Here is a 16,302-nt window from a genome sequence, read left to right as displayed (position 1 = left end):
GTGCTGTCCAAAAGAAATACAATGAGAGACTGGCCGGGCGCGGAGGCTCATGCCTATAATCTCAGCACTTTGGGAGGCCGAGGCAGGCGGATCACCTGAGTTCAGGAGTTTGAGACCAGCCTAACATGGCAAAATCCCGTCTCTACTAAAAATACAAAATTAGCTGGGCGTGGTGGCGCATGCCTGTAATCCCAGCTACTCGGGAGGCTGAGGCAGGAGAATCACTTGAACCCAGGAGGCAGAGGTTGCAGTGAGCTGAGATCATGCCATTGCACTCCAACCTGGGCAACAAGAGCGAAACTCCATGTCAAAAAAAAAAAAAAAAAAAGAAATACTATAAGAGCTGTGTATGCAATTTAAAATTTTCTAGTAGCACATTAAGAAAAGTAAAAAAAAAAAAAAAAAAAAAGAGGTATTATATTTTAATTATATATTTTATTTAACTCAATATATAAAAATGGTTATTTCAACATATAACTTAATATCAAACATTCAACATACTATCAAAATTATTGAGATATTTTACTTTTTTTGGTACTGTTTTAAAAATTCGGTGTGTGTTTTATATTTACAGCACATCTTGATTCAGACTAGCCATATTTCAAATGTTCAAAAGCCTCATCTGGCTGGTGGCTACTGTATTGGAACGTGCAGATCCAGACGATTCCTGGACCAAGTAGCCCATTATTTTGTTGCCAACATCCACTTTACTGGTTCCTCATGGCTAAGCTTCTTTCTCTTTGGGTCCTAGGTATTATGAGACAGGAAGCATCAAGCCTGGGGTAATTGGAGGATCCAAACCAAAGGTCGCCACACCCAAAGTGGTGGAAAAAATCGCTGAGTATAAACGCCAAAATCCCACCATGTTTGCCTGGGAGATCAGGGACCGGCTGCTGGCGGAGCGGGTGTGTGACAATGACACCGTGCCTAGCGTCAGTTCCATCAACAGGTGAGGGACTCGTGCCTGTGGGGGCTGGGGATTTGGGGGGATGGCAGGGTGTTCTGGAGGCTCTGCATGTGCTTTTCCTGAAGATCTGGTCTCTCTTTTCACCAAAGCCCCTTAGGGGTTACTGAACAGGAGAGATGCTAATGGGGCCCGCTGGGTCTCTGTTGCCCTTCTCTTCTTTCCAAAGTGGGTAGGAGTCCTAGGCCCAGGGAGAGGGGAGCATGCCAACACTCTGGCTGCTCGAGGTTCTTCTGAGCCCAGAGTTATTTCTATCCCTCCCTTTACCACCCACCTATATGTGTGGAACACTTCGCAGTGAATTGTCCTGACTAGGCCTTCACAAATGTTGCTGTCCCTGTAAACCTAGGCTCAAGGTCTCGGCATTGGCCCATCTCAAAGGTTCCCAGGAAGAAAATCCTGCCTCCAGTTTGGGCGGAGCTTGAGCCAGTGAGTGAGGGGAATATAGCTCTGACTTGGAGTTGGGAGACTTGGCTCCTTGTTCCAGCTCTGCCACAAACTCGAAGTGGGACCTTGACAAGGCTCTTCCATTCTCCAAGAGCCCAGAACCCCAGTGGCTCTAATGTGCGTCTTCAACTCCAGGGGTGTTGTCCAGGATGCTAAGATGCTCTGGAGCAATGGAGTTGTCCTCTTCCCAACTCACACATGGAATCTTACACATGGAGAGAAAGAACCAGAGAAACACCCTGGGTGTCATGCACAAGATCTTCCTGGGAGCCACACAGCTCCCTTTCCTTTCCAGTCTGATCCAAGATACATGGAAGGGTGCTCTCAGAGCTTTAAAAATAAACGTATGGAAGAAAGTTTTCTGTTGTAGATGATGCAATCTCAACTCCATTTAAACCCACAGAGTTAGGAATGAAGTTCAGAGATGAACAGAAATGATGGTTCTCTAAACTCTGCAGAGAAAAGAGAAGGCAGCAGCCTGGAAACCTGGACAGTTTCCATTTCTCCAAATCACACCCTACCATCATCAGTGCAGAGCTTGTGTGGGCATAGAGGACCCTCACTCCTGGCAGAAAGAGGTGGTCGGTCAGACTAGAGTGAGAGCGTCTTGTCCTGATAGTGGATCCTTCTGTGATGACTCAAATGCACAGATCGCCGTGGGAGTGCATGTGTTCACATTTTGAGTCCTGCTATTTTGTAAATGGTTAGCCTGTTTTTCTTCTCTTGGCAAACCTTTACAGAGGCCCTGACATCATGCACGGTGCAGGGGAAATAGAGGAGAATCAGGCACACAGTTTCTTGGTCTGTTCTAGAGGGGCTCTTTGTCCAGGGTGGGGTTCTGACATGCACTTAGAAGCCTGATGCACCTGGACAAACTTACTGAGGAGGTAACAATGATGATGGTAGGTTTTGGGGAAGAGGGGATAACTCCTGTTCTTTTTTCTGGATTATAAGAGGCTCCAGTGTGTTTTATGAGCCCCATACTTCTGGCTCTTTGCAAGATTTCCATGACACAAAACAACATGACAGGCAGCTGGCCTGCTCTGCAGAGGAACATCAGCCAAACCTCTGGTCAGGCTTTGGGGACCCACAGGTTTCCCAACGTAGAGTACACATATAATCGGCGGTTTGCAAGATAACCTTAGGTAGTCCATGGGGGTCACAAAATCTAATGCCTTACATGGGGCCAGGCAGATAAGGTAATGAGGGAAGCAGGCCAGCCATAAGACGATGGGGAGAGGTTGGGTCCCTGGTAAGCTAGACAGCACAAGTTCTATTAAAGGAGCACTGCTTCTTAGCTCCAGCCGAATGCTGCCAGGAACATGAGTCCAGTGTTTGCCAGATTTTTTGCATTCTTCAAGAGAAGGCAGAAGCTGGGGCTTGTGTAGATGTATGCATGTATATTTCTGTATGTGAAATCTTTATATTTAAATTATTATTATTTTTTTTTTTGTAGAGATGGGGTCTCCCTATGTTGCCCAGGCTGGTATCGAACTCCTGGGCTCAAGCAATCCTCCTACCTCAGCCTCCCAAAGTGCTGAAATTACAGGTGTGAGCCACCACACCTAGCTTAATCTATATTTTTTTAATGGAGGCAACTAATTTCAATGAAAAATGCCTTGAAGGATGAGCATAACTTATTTTCAGAGCATTGGTTTACATCCTCTATAATGCAAAGATGCAAGGATTCACATTGTTTTGTAATACATTTATTTTAATGTATTTTAGAAAAATGTAAGTAACATGCCAAACCAGTGAGTTTGTGAACTTTGTGAACGCCCCCTCAACACTCCCACCTACCCACTTACAGTAGGGAACTCTAATTGCCTTACACAATAACTTTATTTAAGTCAAAAATGAAGTGATGTGAAAGAAATGTATGAGGCAATTAGAGCAGTGGTTACAAATAGAGCTGCGAAGGGGCATGGGATATGTGGTCGGGAGAGATCACTGACCCACTGATGCTTTCTGCCTGGACCTGTGCTGTGGGGAGGTTCTAACTGCTGGCTGCAGGACCATGGCTAGCCTCAGGGGCGTCCTGGGTGTGCTGTTCAAAGCCATGGCCAGGCAGTCTGTGCCACTAAGGTGCTTTCACGTCTGTGGTCTCCTATAGTCCTTAAGGCTTGACTCTATCCTGTGGCAGGTGTAGCAACAGAGGCCAAGGTGGACAGTGCAGAGAACAGTGACTTGGAGATAGACATGGGGTAGAACCCAGGTTTCCCGATGATAAGAGGAGGGCTAGTTTCTTTCCACCACTGTCCTGTAGGACTCTGCAAGTGACAGAACTGAGGATCTGTGAGACAAGAGACAAGGGGGAGGACAAGTATTTTCTTCTCCATTTCAGAGCCTCGCAGGCTACCCGTTCTGCCGCCTGGCTGCCTGCCCTCTCTCATCCTTAGCCCTCTCCAGTGCTCCTCGCTGGGGGCTTCTTTTTGGGAATATTCTCTGGCTCCTTCCTGCTCTCTTCAGTGACAGCTCACTAAGTGTAGGACAATCTCATGTGGCTGCCTTCCCCACCCCCAACCCCCCAAAGCCAGAGCCATCCCAGCATACAGTTTTATTTTTCAGATGAAGGCAAAGCTCCCACTGCATTCAGATGAATGCAGCTTCTAAACGCCTGCCTTGCCAATGACACTGTGTAAGAGGGTTCACAGCTCTCCCAGCCCCTGCCTCCCTCGGAGGCAACTTTTCACTCTTCCTGATTTCAAACAGCTGCGGAGGAAGTGATGGCTGGATTTGTGGCTATTCTCATAGCCACAGGGGCGTCTCCATGGTTTACCCCTAGGAGTATGTGCCTTCCTGTTATCTTCCAGGGCACCAACCTAAACCATGACTGACAAGAGGTTGAGCATCACTGAACTAGTTCTGTTAGGCTGGTGGGGGATTTCCTGGGACATAGATCACCTTGTTCATTTGACTTCTTATGGACAAACATGTGCTGGGAGGCTGCACAACCTGCAGGGATTGCTGGAATCCAGCCTGAGTGTCCACTGGAGGTGGCCATCCCAAAGCTGACCCAAATGGTGGGTGGAATGGGGTCTTCCTTCTTCTATTCCAGCACCGTGGCCAAGGGGTGGGGACTACAAGTGGCACTCCCAGTTTAGAGGAGCAGCTCTGTTTAGCCTTTCAACTGGTTGGGTCATGTGAGAACGTGGGGCCAGTATTATTGGGTGTTCTGATTTTTCAAGAGAAGCTAGAAATCAGATATTTATGAAAAATCTCCCGACTTAAAAATATTAGCAACTAATTCAAATAAAAACAAATATACTGTAAGCAAAACTTGTCCCAGGCTGGAGGTGGCCCTGGGGAAGATGTTTTGTTAGTTCTGCTCTTAATTCTAATTTTGGTGGCAGGCCTTCTGAGATTGTTTATCCATTTCCTCTTTCTTTATTTGTTTGTTTTTTTGAGACAGGGTCTCACTCTGTTGCCCAGGCTGGAGTGCACAGGCTCAATCATGGCTCACTGCAGACTTGATCTCCCAGGCTTGGGTGATCTTCCCACCTCAGCTTCCCATGTAGCTAGGACTATAGATGCCACCACCATGCCTGGCTAATTTTTTGCATTTTTTGTAGAGATGGGGTTTCATCTTGTTGCCCAGGGTGGTCTCAAACTCCTGGACTCAAGCAATCCACTCACATTGACTTCTATCTGTGTCCTCTTTCTTCTCCACAACAGTCACAGGCCTGGGTGCCACCTGTGGGGCCCCTCACAGCTTGGAACAGTTGGACCCCTGGGTTTTGGATTCTCAGCTTCTTACTGCATTGATGGCAATTTGCTCAGTGCCATAGATGTGGGTGTTTCTTCAGCCTTATTTTCATGTTTCCTTTTTCAAGGCACCATGATTTTCTCTTTCACTGTAATTTTGTGAGGACTGGTGGTGGGGCGGGGAGCGTGGGATGATGGTGAGAAGCCTAGCCTTTCAAAGAAGGAAGAGTGATGTTTCCATGGGATCCTTAAATGCCACAAAGTCCCTCAGAGTTTTAAACCTCAAATTCTAAGTGGGTTTGAAATCCAAATAACCGTTATGCCTCACATAGGAAGTATTTAGCAGAGGGACCGAGCTTCCTTTGAATGTGGCTTAAAGTAAAATGCTGGGGCATGGGAGCTGGGAGTCTGGGCTGACTCGCTGCTGTGCAACTCTGGGCAAGTCATTTGAACATCTTGGGCTTTAGTTTCCTCATCCATAGGAAGATTTTGATGCTGAGCTCCCTCCTCTCTTGGACAGTCTAGTGTGCTGTGCAGTACGGCAGCCGGGATCCTGCTCACGCTCAGCAGGTAAAGGATGTGCAGTTTGGTGTGACCGCCAACTTAGCCCAACCATCTCTGGCTTAGGAAAGGTCCTGAGCGTGCTCTCATTGGATGAGTCTTGACAGCCTGTCATTTTTAAAATTTTAAATTTGTTTAGAGTTGCTATGATTCAATTACAGTCTTGTTCTTCCCACTACAGTTTCTTCTCGGTGGAAGCTGATGCTCTTTGTTTTTACTTGGTGACTGCTAAAGGCAGATGAACAAAATCTCTCACCCCTGGGGGTGGCTTCAGAGGCTTCCCTGTAACTCTGAGATCCCCCTTTATAAAGAACAGCCCGGTTGCAGCCTTAAAACAGAGTGTGAGAATGGTTACCTTCCCCTCCCCAGCTTCCAAGGGGACCACTTGTGCTTTATTATTATTATTATTAATTTTTATGGGTGCATAGTAGGTATATATATACATATATTTATGGGTACATGAGATATTTTGGTACAGGTATGCAATGAGTAATAATCCCACCATGAAAAATGGAGTATGCCTCGCTTCAAACATTTATTCTTTGTGTTACAAACAACCCAATTACACTCTTTTATTTTTAAATGTACAGTTAAATTATTACTAACTATAGTCTCCTCTTGTGCTATCAAGTACTAGGTCTTATTCATTCTTTCTATTTTTTTTGTACCCATTGAGCATCTTCACTCCCCCACCGCCCTCACCTTGTGCTTTTTAAAGCAAATGTGAAAAATATGAACATTTTAGGACTGCAGCTAGTCATTAATCTTTACAAAGTCACCACTGAAAATAACATCTTACATTTATGGAGTACCTAGTATGTAGCAGCCACTGTTTTAAGTAATTAATTGATTTAATCCTAATAGTAACCCTATGGGATAGGAATGATTCTTAGTCCCATTTGCAGATGAAGAGACTGAGGTACAGAGAGGTTGAGTAATTTACCTAAGATCACGTAGCCGGTAAATTGCCAGAGGACTGGAATTCAAACTCTAGTGGTCTCTAGTTCCAGAGCCTGTACACTATGCTACTGCTGCCTCTTAATGACCTATAGCAATTAATAATGCTTTCCAGTCATATTTATAACATTTTAAAAGAAAATGAGGAAAACATAATTTTCTTTGCTTTGTTTACATACAAATTTAGTAGCCAGGCAATGATTTGAAAAGTAAGGATTTTAAGCTGAATTACAGTGGCTTTTTTTTGCCATATATTTATATGTAACTATATTTATGTCTGGTATATCCATATATTGACATATCCAGCAATATCTCTATAGACACACACACACACAGACAGTGATATACACAAAAATGTAAACATTAGATCAGATGCCAGCTTACTTCCAGGTGACTGAAAAGACAACCTCACTCCCAGAACTTTGTCCAATATGCTTCGAGTTTGCTTAGTTAAAATAAGTGGTTTGAATATTAGGGAAAACAAACCAACAATCTGAATGTATTTGAGGGAACATTTAAGCTGACTGATTAGAAAAGGGCAAGAGGCTCCTTGCTAAGCTCAAGTAGCCAGGCTCCAGATGACCTGTGTGTGTGGTGAGACTATAGGGTGAACAGAAAAGTCCATTCACAGGCTATCAGCTGAGGACACGGAGTGCCCTTGGTGCCCAGCACCAAGCTGTAAGATCGGAGAGGGCAGAGGCTACTGCCCATTGAGTTTAAGGGGAGGCACCCACCTGTTACTTCTGTCCTTCTTCTTCATTTGTACAAGCTGGAGACCCAGTGCATCCTCAGAATAAACTTTCAGATATTAATGGTCTGGAATGTGAAAAAGCTTCTGATAGAATGATGCATGAAAAGTGCAAGATGCAAAACTGTATACATGGAGGCTGGGCGAGGTGGCTCACGCCTGTTATCCCAGCACTTTGGGAAGCTAAGGTGGGCGGACGATTTGAGGTCAGGAGTTCGAGACCAGCCTGGCTAACATGGTGAAACCCCTTCTCTACTAAAAATACTAAAAATACAAAAATTAGGCAGTGGCATGCGCTTGTAGTTCCAGCTACTCTGGAGGCTGAAGCAGGAGAATCATTTGAACCCAAGAGGCGGAGGTTGCAGTGAGCCAAGATTATGCCACTGCACTCCAGCCTGGGCAACAGAGAGAGACTTCGTCTCAAAAAAAAAAAAAAAAAAAAAATAGCTGGGCATGGTGGCGTGTGCCTGTAATCCCAGCTACTTGGGAGGCTGAGGCAGGGGAATCACTCAAACCCAGGAGGTGGAGGTTGCAGTGAACTGAGATCGCACCACTGCACTCCAGCCTGGGCAACAGAGCAAGACTCTGTCTCAAAACAAACAACAACAACAAAAAACTGTATACATGGCAACTCCTGATTTTGTTAAGAGAAAAATGGATATTTCTAAATATGCCCAGGAATGTTGGTATAAAGGAAATACACCAAAATATGTTTTTTAGATGTCTGCTTTATACTTTCCCATGCTGTCCAAAGAGTCTACAATGAACACATATTACTTTTATAATGAGGAAAAACTCTAATAAATGTCCTTTCAAAAGGTAATAGTTTGAGACTGGAATAGAACTTTCCCAAAGAAACTGGACATTTTATTATGACCCACTCTTCTCCCAAATGCCAAAGAAGGAGCTTTCTGGTAGATCCCAAGGAGCTTTTGACGTGGCCCTGTTCTGCTGCTCTCAGATGCTCCGGGCTTGCGGTCTTGCACATGCATTGTCCTTGCTGGAAGTCTACAGACTCCTCAGAGCCTAAGGTTCTGCAGAAGAATGTTAGAGTGGTCAGGTGGCCAAGGGAAGGCAGTACTGCTATTATCTCTTTTATGTACGGGACTTTTTCATAAGATCTTTTTTCTTTTCCAAAAATGATTCGATTACTTAAAATAAGTAGAGTGGTCTGTTCCAACTCCGTCATTGTATCGAGGTCCATAATGGAATGGACTTGGTCAACGTCACAGTGGAGTTTCTATTAGAATGTGAGCAAGGTCTCTGAAAAGACAGGCCAGGATATCACTGGCTCCAGCCCTTTGGATCCTTTCCATGAGGTCTGGGGCAAGGTAGGCTTCCTCTTAAGAAAGCCAAATCAGATGTCTCCTGGCAGCACTTTGATCCTCCCTAGTATCAGAACAACACATACATCCCTCCCTTGGCAACTTCCTAGGGGAAGGGATGTTATCCCTCCTTATGTGTTCTCTAGGGCAGAGAAACTAGCACATGAGCACTGCCAGAGGACAGGGAGGTTACCTAGTTCAGTTCCTTCATTCCACAGATGGGAGGCTGAGGTCTAGGGAAGGGAAGGACTCCCTAAAGTCAATGAGTCTCTTATGGAGCTAGAGCTATACTCGAGATAGGGATGCTTACTTGTAATGTTAACACATCGTCCTCTTTCTTCAGAAGAGGCACTTGAAGCCCAGAGATGGGGTGCAAATTATACAAAGACACCCAGGAAAACAGAAGCAAAGTTGGGATTAGTCCATAAACCTTCCACCCTCCAGATTCCAAGCCTGGGTTTATAATCTCCCTCCACCTCTGCCCCTCTGCCTCAGCTCAATCCATGGCCCAGTTTGGGTATGAGTTTTCTGGTTGTCTGTGCATAGCTGGTTGAGGTCTCTTCTCCTTCCTGACGGTAAATAGCCATTTTTTTTTTTTTTTCCAACTGCCCACAGGATCATCCGGACAAAAGTACAACAGCCACCCAATCAACCAGTCCCAGCTTCCAGTCACAGCATAGGTAAGAGGAACTTTTAAAAAAAATTTAAAAATCTAATGGGCTCCAAATATTCTAAAGAACTTTTAATCATTCTTATGGACAGATAATTCTGCATAAAACACTTCAGCACACGTACTAATGCGCCTTCTTTGTCATTCTCCAAGGGCTGAACCTGGTAAATGAATTTTATAAATACTGCTAAAAGGTTTTGAATTTTACTGATTATTATGATAAATAGCTTTCACCATGAGACAGAAAATTGAAATCTAAGCCAAAAAAAAAAAATCCACTAATGGGGGTCTATAGAATGTCAGATAATTAAAGTAATAAATCAAGAAAGGGATACTTATTCATAACATTTTCTGCATCATTAGTCAGTAAGTAGTTTTGAATGTGTTTTTTTCTTCTATCAACCAGCCCTTCTACAATTCTTTGTGCACTTGCAGTCTTGAGTGAAGATGTGGCAAAAGTTCCCAAACTTACTTTCTCTCTCTCTTGCTTCGATCTCATGAACTCTGTGAACTGTCAAGGGCTGCCAGTGGGGTTTCCGGCGCTCACAGGTGACGTCTGGGAGTGGCCGTGACCCAACAGAGGAGTCATACTTCTTAGTGCTCAAGAGTTCAGAAATGTCCTTTGTCTTCCCTTCAAAGATTGTGAAATGACACGTGTCTATTTAAGGTGTATTATTTCTCCACTTGGGATACAAGATACACCACTGGTTAGCTGGGGGAAAAGTTATTGTACTATATAAGAAAGTGGGCAACGATTCAGCAAGTCTCTTCCGGTTGCCACAGTCAATCCTGTAGAATCACACCTCAGATTGTATAACATTTTCACACTTCAGTTACTCCTTCTTTAACTGAAAACTTGAACTCACACGGTTATGGGGAAGGGGCAGAGGCCTGGCCTCTGGTTCCAACTCTGTCATTAACTCACCCAGTAAAATGTAAAAGTCCTCTCACCTCCCTGAGCCTCAGTTTCCTCATTTGTTGATGGAGGGGCACTAACCAGGTGCTCGCTGAGGCCTCTGATCCTCCATGGTTGGCTCTTTGGATAAAGGTAAGACAGATTTCCTCCCTGCCATGAAATAATTCCTCATTTAGTAATCCCTTCAGAAAGTGTCTGCTAAGTCCCTGCGGTGCAGACCTTGGCATCAGAGGCCAAGCCTATAAGAAAGGGAAGACACGATCCCCATTCTCAAGGTAAAGGGGGAATATAATGAAGAGAAGTTTGCAAAACAGACATGAAGCTCAAGAAGAAGGGATGGGTGCCGTGGGGGCAGAAGGGAAGGAAGCACCAGCTCTGTTGGGCTAGGGTGAAGAGGGTGAAGGAAGGCTTTCTGGGGGAATATTTGTTGCTGAGATTTCACTTGTAGCTGACCAACAATTTCAGGTCACATAGCACTGAAAATCAGATAGGTGTAACTGCTAATATTCTTTCATTTGGTTTAGAGGAATAATTCTACTGTAGGTCAGCAGCATGTTTTGTTCTGTTCCAGAAATTTTTAAATTAAATTATATCTCGCATACATATAGCCCCTTAGAGTTCACAAACTTACCGAGAAGTGATGAAACTGAAACTTAGAGAGATGAAATAACTAGCCCTAGGTCATGTTGCCGGTAAGTAGTGGAGCCAGAAGTGGAATCTGGGTCTTTTGAGCCTAGAGCAATCACAAAACACCAAAACAAATGTCATGGGCTCTGCCAGCAACATGATGAGCCTTGGTTATACATGGTGGTTGTTGTTTAAAGTACCAAGTGACTTGGGATCTTCTTTCTTCCTCTGTTTTTTACATGTTAATACAGAAAAGGTTGTGGGATTTGCATAAATCTATTTTAAGGAGCTTCTTCTGGTGAAGAAAAAGAGAAGTTAACAATTTCTGCTTCTGTGTCTCTTAAGGAAGATGTAAGATCAAACTGAAATGTAAGAAGAAAGGCATGGCTCCCTCTAGGTTTGTAGGAGCCAGGAGCTGGATCTGCTCCAAAGGGAAGCCGTGAAGGGCTTCTCAGGCAGTCACCGCCATTTCTAGTGATTTCCTACTCTTAAGAGTCAAAGGTGGCTCCACCTGCCTCCAGCTGGTTATAGCCCAAGGAAGTGTGTCTGAGATTGGTCTGTAGGTTTTAATGAACCAAGAAAGAATTCCCACAGCCCAGAAATGGCAATTCAGCTGTATAGCTAGAGAGGCCCCTGCTGATGGACTGATCTTTCCCTAGGATTCTGGGGCCAGAAGTTAATGTGAAACTTGCACAAAAGTTGCCCCCTGCCTCCCATCCAATTCTTATTCTTAGGAACTTTGAGACCTAGCCTCAGTCACAGTAAGTCACCAACCACTGCCCCTGTCTCTGCGTAGGGGAAATGTAGACTTTAAGTAAGTAAACCCAAGGCTAAGTTCTGATGTCGCTGTTTATTAGCTAGATGACTGAATCACTTTCCCTGTGGAGCCTCAGTTTCCTCATTTGATAAATGGGGATAAATAATAGCACTCTGGGCTGTTGCAATCATCAAATGAAAAGTACTGCATTCATGTGAAGTATATTATTGCTTTTCATTATTTATTAGTGAGAAGTGGATTAGTTATAGGGATTAAGGCTTTCGTCTCTGGGTTCAAATCGCCACTCTGTGTCTTTTATTTTTTATTTTTACTTTTGAGACAGGGTCTTGCTGTGCTGCCCTGGCTGGAGTACAGTGGCACAATCATAGCTCACTACAACCTCGACTTCCTGGGCTCAAGTGATCCTCCTGCCTCAGCCTCCTGAGTTGCTGGGACTATAGGCTTGTACCACCACACCTGGCTAATTTTTTAAAAAGTTTTTTGGTGGGTCTTGCTATGTTGGCTAGGCTGGTCTTGAACTCCTGAGCTCAAGTGATCCTCCCACGTCTGCCTTCCAAAGTGCTGGGATTACAGGCGTGAGCCCTGGCACCAGGTTCTCTGCCTCTTATTAGCTGTGTGATCCTGGGTGGGCCACTTGTCTTCTCTGAGTTTTACCTTTCCAATAGGATTATCACATTTCCTAGCTTCTATTATTTTTCTCAGAATTAAATGAGATAATGCCTCAATGCCTGGCACAGAGTAAGTTCTCAGAAAATGTTTGTTATCCTTATTGTCATAATTAATGTTAAAAATCAAATTCAGGGAAACTGGAAGGAGAAAAGGCAGGGAGAAAACTGTAAAAAGAAGGGGCACTCTGTGGTTTGGAGTTTGTTAGCTGAGCTCGTGAGTTTGCACTCAGGTAGTTGTGTTTGCACACAGGGTTGGGTGTGCAGGCAGGTGGGGAAATGCCTAATTCCAGGTTTTTTGTTTTTGTTTTGTTTTGTTTTGTTTTAGCACTGGCTGTTGGTGGGCCCCGGCTCCCTTCTTTCTCCTCTCCATCCCCTGCTTTCTGTATCCATGGAAAGGCTGGAATTTGAGCGAGTGCCCTTCCTGTCCCCGTGTCCCCCTGTTCCTTTCTGCAGGGGTCAGTCCTCCTCAGTGCCCACCCCTCTCCTTCCTCCCCCCAGCGCAGAGAACTGGAGCACATGGCCCATCCGAGGCCCGCGCTGGTGGCCCTGGTGTGGCCGCCTCAGCAGGGCGAGGGTCCTCAGAGCCTCCTGCCCGTCTGCACTCGCTCCCTCCCAGCCGCCCCCAGCCCCGCGTGCGGTGACAGCCTGCCCGCGGCCCTCAGCCCTCTGCGGCCCTTACAGCCCGTCTTTCTCCGCGCAGTGTCCACGGGCTCCGTGACGCAGGTGTCCTCGGTGAGCACGGATTCCGCCGGCTCTTCGTACTCCATCAGCGGCATCCTGGGCATCACGTCCCCCAGCGCCGACACAAACAAGCGCAAGAGAGACGAAGGTAAGAGAGGCCCGCGCGGCCCCGTCGGGGATGCGCCTCATGGGGTCCGTTTCGGGCGCTCGGTCGCAGGTGGCAGCAGAGGTGCCCGCGAGCACCCCCTTTACCTGCAGAGGAGCGAGTCCCTCTGTCCGCACTCTGTCCTTTTCATGAACACGGGAAAGGGCTGAGCCCTCCGCAAGGGCAGACAGGCAGCAGGGTGACTGTGGCATTCTTGCTGGCCTTCCCCGCGGTCACCCCTTGGACAGAAGCCCCGGGCCTGGCAGAGCCCTTGTGGCCTGAGCTTGGCCTTTAAGAAGACCCTGTGTGCGTGCAGATATGCCGCCCGAGGGCAGGGTGTGCTGGGCTCCACACCCAAGTCCACTTTGTGGAGAAGCTTTGGACCGGAGAGAGGGGGCTGGGCAAAGCCGTGAGAGGGGCACACGTTGGGTGGGCGGAGAGATGGGTTCTCTGAAGGGCCCTGCACACGTCTCAGCAGAGAAGGCCTTCAGCCCTGGTGATGGTGTTGCGGGCGGTGCTGAGGAAATTAATAATCATCTCATCCTTGCCCTTGGGTCTGGAAGGAAGGAGTGCGGGGGTGTTGGGAGGGATTACAAAGATGACAATCTTCCTGGTTGGTTTTTCTCAGGCCCTCCACGGGCTGGGCCGTGTGGTGCCTGGGTCCCCAGAGCCAGCCACCTCCGTCCTGGACGCAGGACACCTTAACCGAGGCACCTTTCCCCTGAATGGGCTGCCAGTACTGGCTGACATTAATGGGTTTGAGAGAAGAAAAGACCCCCAGGGAGTCTGTAAAACCTTAGTCAGGAAAAGGAAAAAAAAAAACCAGGGCTGTGGTCTAGGGCCTGAGAGCAGCGTGACAGAAATCTTGATTCAATTATTCTGTTCCTCGGCACAATTCCCTTTCTCAGCTCCGTGTAAGGGATGTGTGTTCTCGTGAGCACATGCCTAAGTACTTAAGATCTGTAACTAGAAAATTGAGTCGGCCCAGCCGTGGATTGGCCTGTGGCCTGCATGTTGCCAGCAGTGCAGAAGCAGAGCCGGTGGCCTGGGTTTGGAACCGTGGGGGTGTGTGTGGATGATTCACGGCTTTTGGAACCTGCCTGGCCTCTCTCTTCTGCTCCTGCCGCTCCTGAGCAGATGTCAGAAGTCTTTAACTCAGTAGGCTGCAGTGCTGTGTTGCTGCAGGAGGCAGTGGGCCTGCCATCTTTGTTGGTTTATGAGGTTGATGGTGTCATCTTTTCTCCCATTGTCACCTGGACTCACAGCAGATGTGCCTAAACTGGGGCCTGGATATATTTGTTCACGGTGGAGGGACAGATTGTGTGAGACTTCCTCGGAGGCTGAGGGATCCAGGCGGAGATTTCTGGGGAAAGAAAAAATATAGTTTGATGTTTATCACCAAACAGACAGGTTCTCGCCTGGAGGCATTGTTTTACTTTGTTTTCGGAGTACTATATTGGCTTGCAGTCTGACCAGCAGTCATGGTTTTGCCCCTCAAGCTTCTTTACAAGGTATAGCATCTTCAGAATGTGGGTGGTGTTGGTCTTGACTACTCTGTACTACTCAGATCACTCCCAGAGGACGGCAGCCCATTTGGGGGTATTGACCTTTAAGAGGGACAGTGACAAATGGGATTGTGTCCTGGATGAAGAGGGATCTGATACAGCATCTGGGAACACCTTGAGGCTCTAGGGATATTTTGGCACTCTCATATGTGCAACTTGGTTCTTTTTAAACTGAGGTGAAATCACCTCTACATCGGCCACACACTTTAACTCTAAGGCCATGCAATGAGATCTCATTCCTTCCTCCTTCCATGCCTCCAGATACTTGAAGGCAGCAATCCAGTCTCGCTTATTCTGCTTTTCTTTGTGCCAAGGTGTTCCCAGATGCTGTTCCCAGAGCCTCAAGGTGTTCCCAGATGCTGTATCAGATCCCTCTTCATCCAGGATGCAGAGGTGATTTCACCTCAGTTTAAAAAGAACCAAGTTGCACATATGAGAGTGGCCTAGGGATAAAAGGAGATGCCTCGGGAGGTAATGAGCGCCCTGTCTCTGGGGATATGTAAGCAGAGACTAAGTGGCCACTTGTCAGGCTGCCATACAGAGTATCAAGAATCAGATGTGGTATTGGATGATCTTTTTTATTTTTTAATTGAAATTTTTTTCTTAATAAATAGACACGGGGTTTTGCTATGTTGCCCGGGCTGGTCTTGAACTCCTGGCCACAAGTGATCTGCCTGCCTAGACCTCCCAAAGTGTTGGGATTACAGGCATGAGCCACTGTTCCCAGCCTGGGTGATCTTTGAAATCTTTCCAGTTCTGATATATATGGTCGAGTCCTGATCCTCACAAAGACTTGGGGTAGTCCAGTCGGTGGTCTGCGGTAGAAGGGAGAATGACTTGATGGTCCTGGAAGCTTATAGGCGTGGAAAGAGTGGGGGACAAACCCAAGCAACCAGAGCCTCCCCCTCACTCCTGCCCCACACCACTGAGAGTGTGCACGTTTGATCCCAGGGGTGGGCAGCAATGGCCAGGCTCACACCAGGGAAGTGTCTGTCGGGGTATTGCATAAGTGCCCGCTTCTGATCTTTCCTATCCTTTCTCTCTATCTTTCTGGATCTCTGCAGTGGCTCTAGAGGGAGGTAAAGAGGCAGAGACTGTCACTTCCATTTTACTAGGGGAAGTGATGGAGGCTACACAGCCATACAGCTGATATGGACTGGGGAGTCGGGAGGAGTTGGAGTGCGCCTAAGGCCTCAGTTCCCTAGTATTTTCCAGCTACCTATTGCCCCTCAGCCTTTTCAGAGATGCCCTTTGGAGGCGGAGCAGCCTGGGGCTGGGCAGAGCTGGGGCCGGTGTGGGGAAGAGTTTCAGTCAGAAGGGCATGATTAGCAGGTTGGATGCGGAGAGAGAAGTGAGACCTGAAGGCCAGAGGTTGGAGGAGAGCGGAGAACGTAAGAAGCAGCCACTGGGGAAACAGGGACATTTCAGGCACACTGGCTGGCTGGCCCACAGAGGCTGCAAACCATGGATTTGTGGGGTACTGGCCTCCAGAGCGGTACCATCAGCAGCCTGAGAGAAGAATCATGGGGTAAGAGAGGCAATGGT

The 16,302-nt window shown here is 46.7% G+C and overlaps 1 protein-coding gene across 2 annotated transcripts in view; it reads left to right on the top strand.

Moving 5' to 3' along the window:
- PAX5 (paired box 5) overlaps window positions 1–16,302 on the top strand; it is a 196,667-nt gene that overhangs the window by 18,578 nt on the left and 161,787 nt on the right. For both annotated transcript variants that reach the window (XM_007968719.3, XM_007968720.3), the window contains exons 3-5: window positions 752–949; window positions 9,323–9,387; window positions 13,067–13,195. In XM_007968719.3, the coding sequence (XP_007966910.1) occupies window positions 752–949; window positions 9,323–9,387; window positions 13,067–13,195 (392 nt within the window). The remainder of the gene's footprint in view (window positions 1–751; window positions 950–9,322; window positions 9,388–13,066; window positions 13,196–16,302) is intronic.

This window comes from Chlorocebus sabaeus, chromosome 12 (genome assembly GCF_047675955.1).
Source record: "Chlorocebus sabaeus isolate Y175 chromosome 12, mChlSab1.0.hap1, whole genome shotgun sequence".
In the NCBI taxonomy this organism is placed as follows: Eukaryota; Metazoa; Chordata; class Mammalia; order Primates; family Cercopithecidae; genus Chlorocebus; species Chlorocebus sabaeus.
The sequence above is the reverse complement of the archived record's forward strand: the minus strand, read 5'-3'. Positions and strand labels throughout refer to the sequence as shown.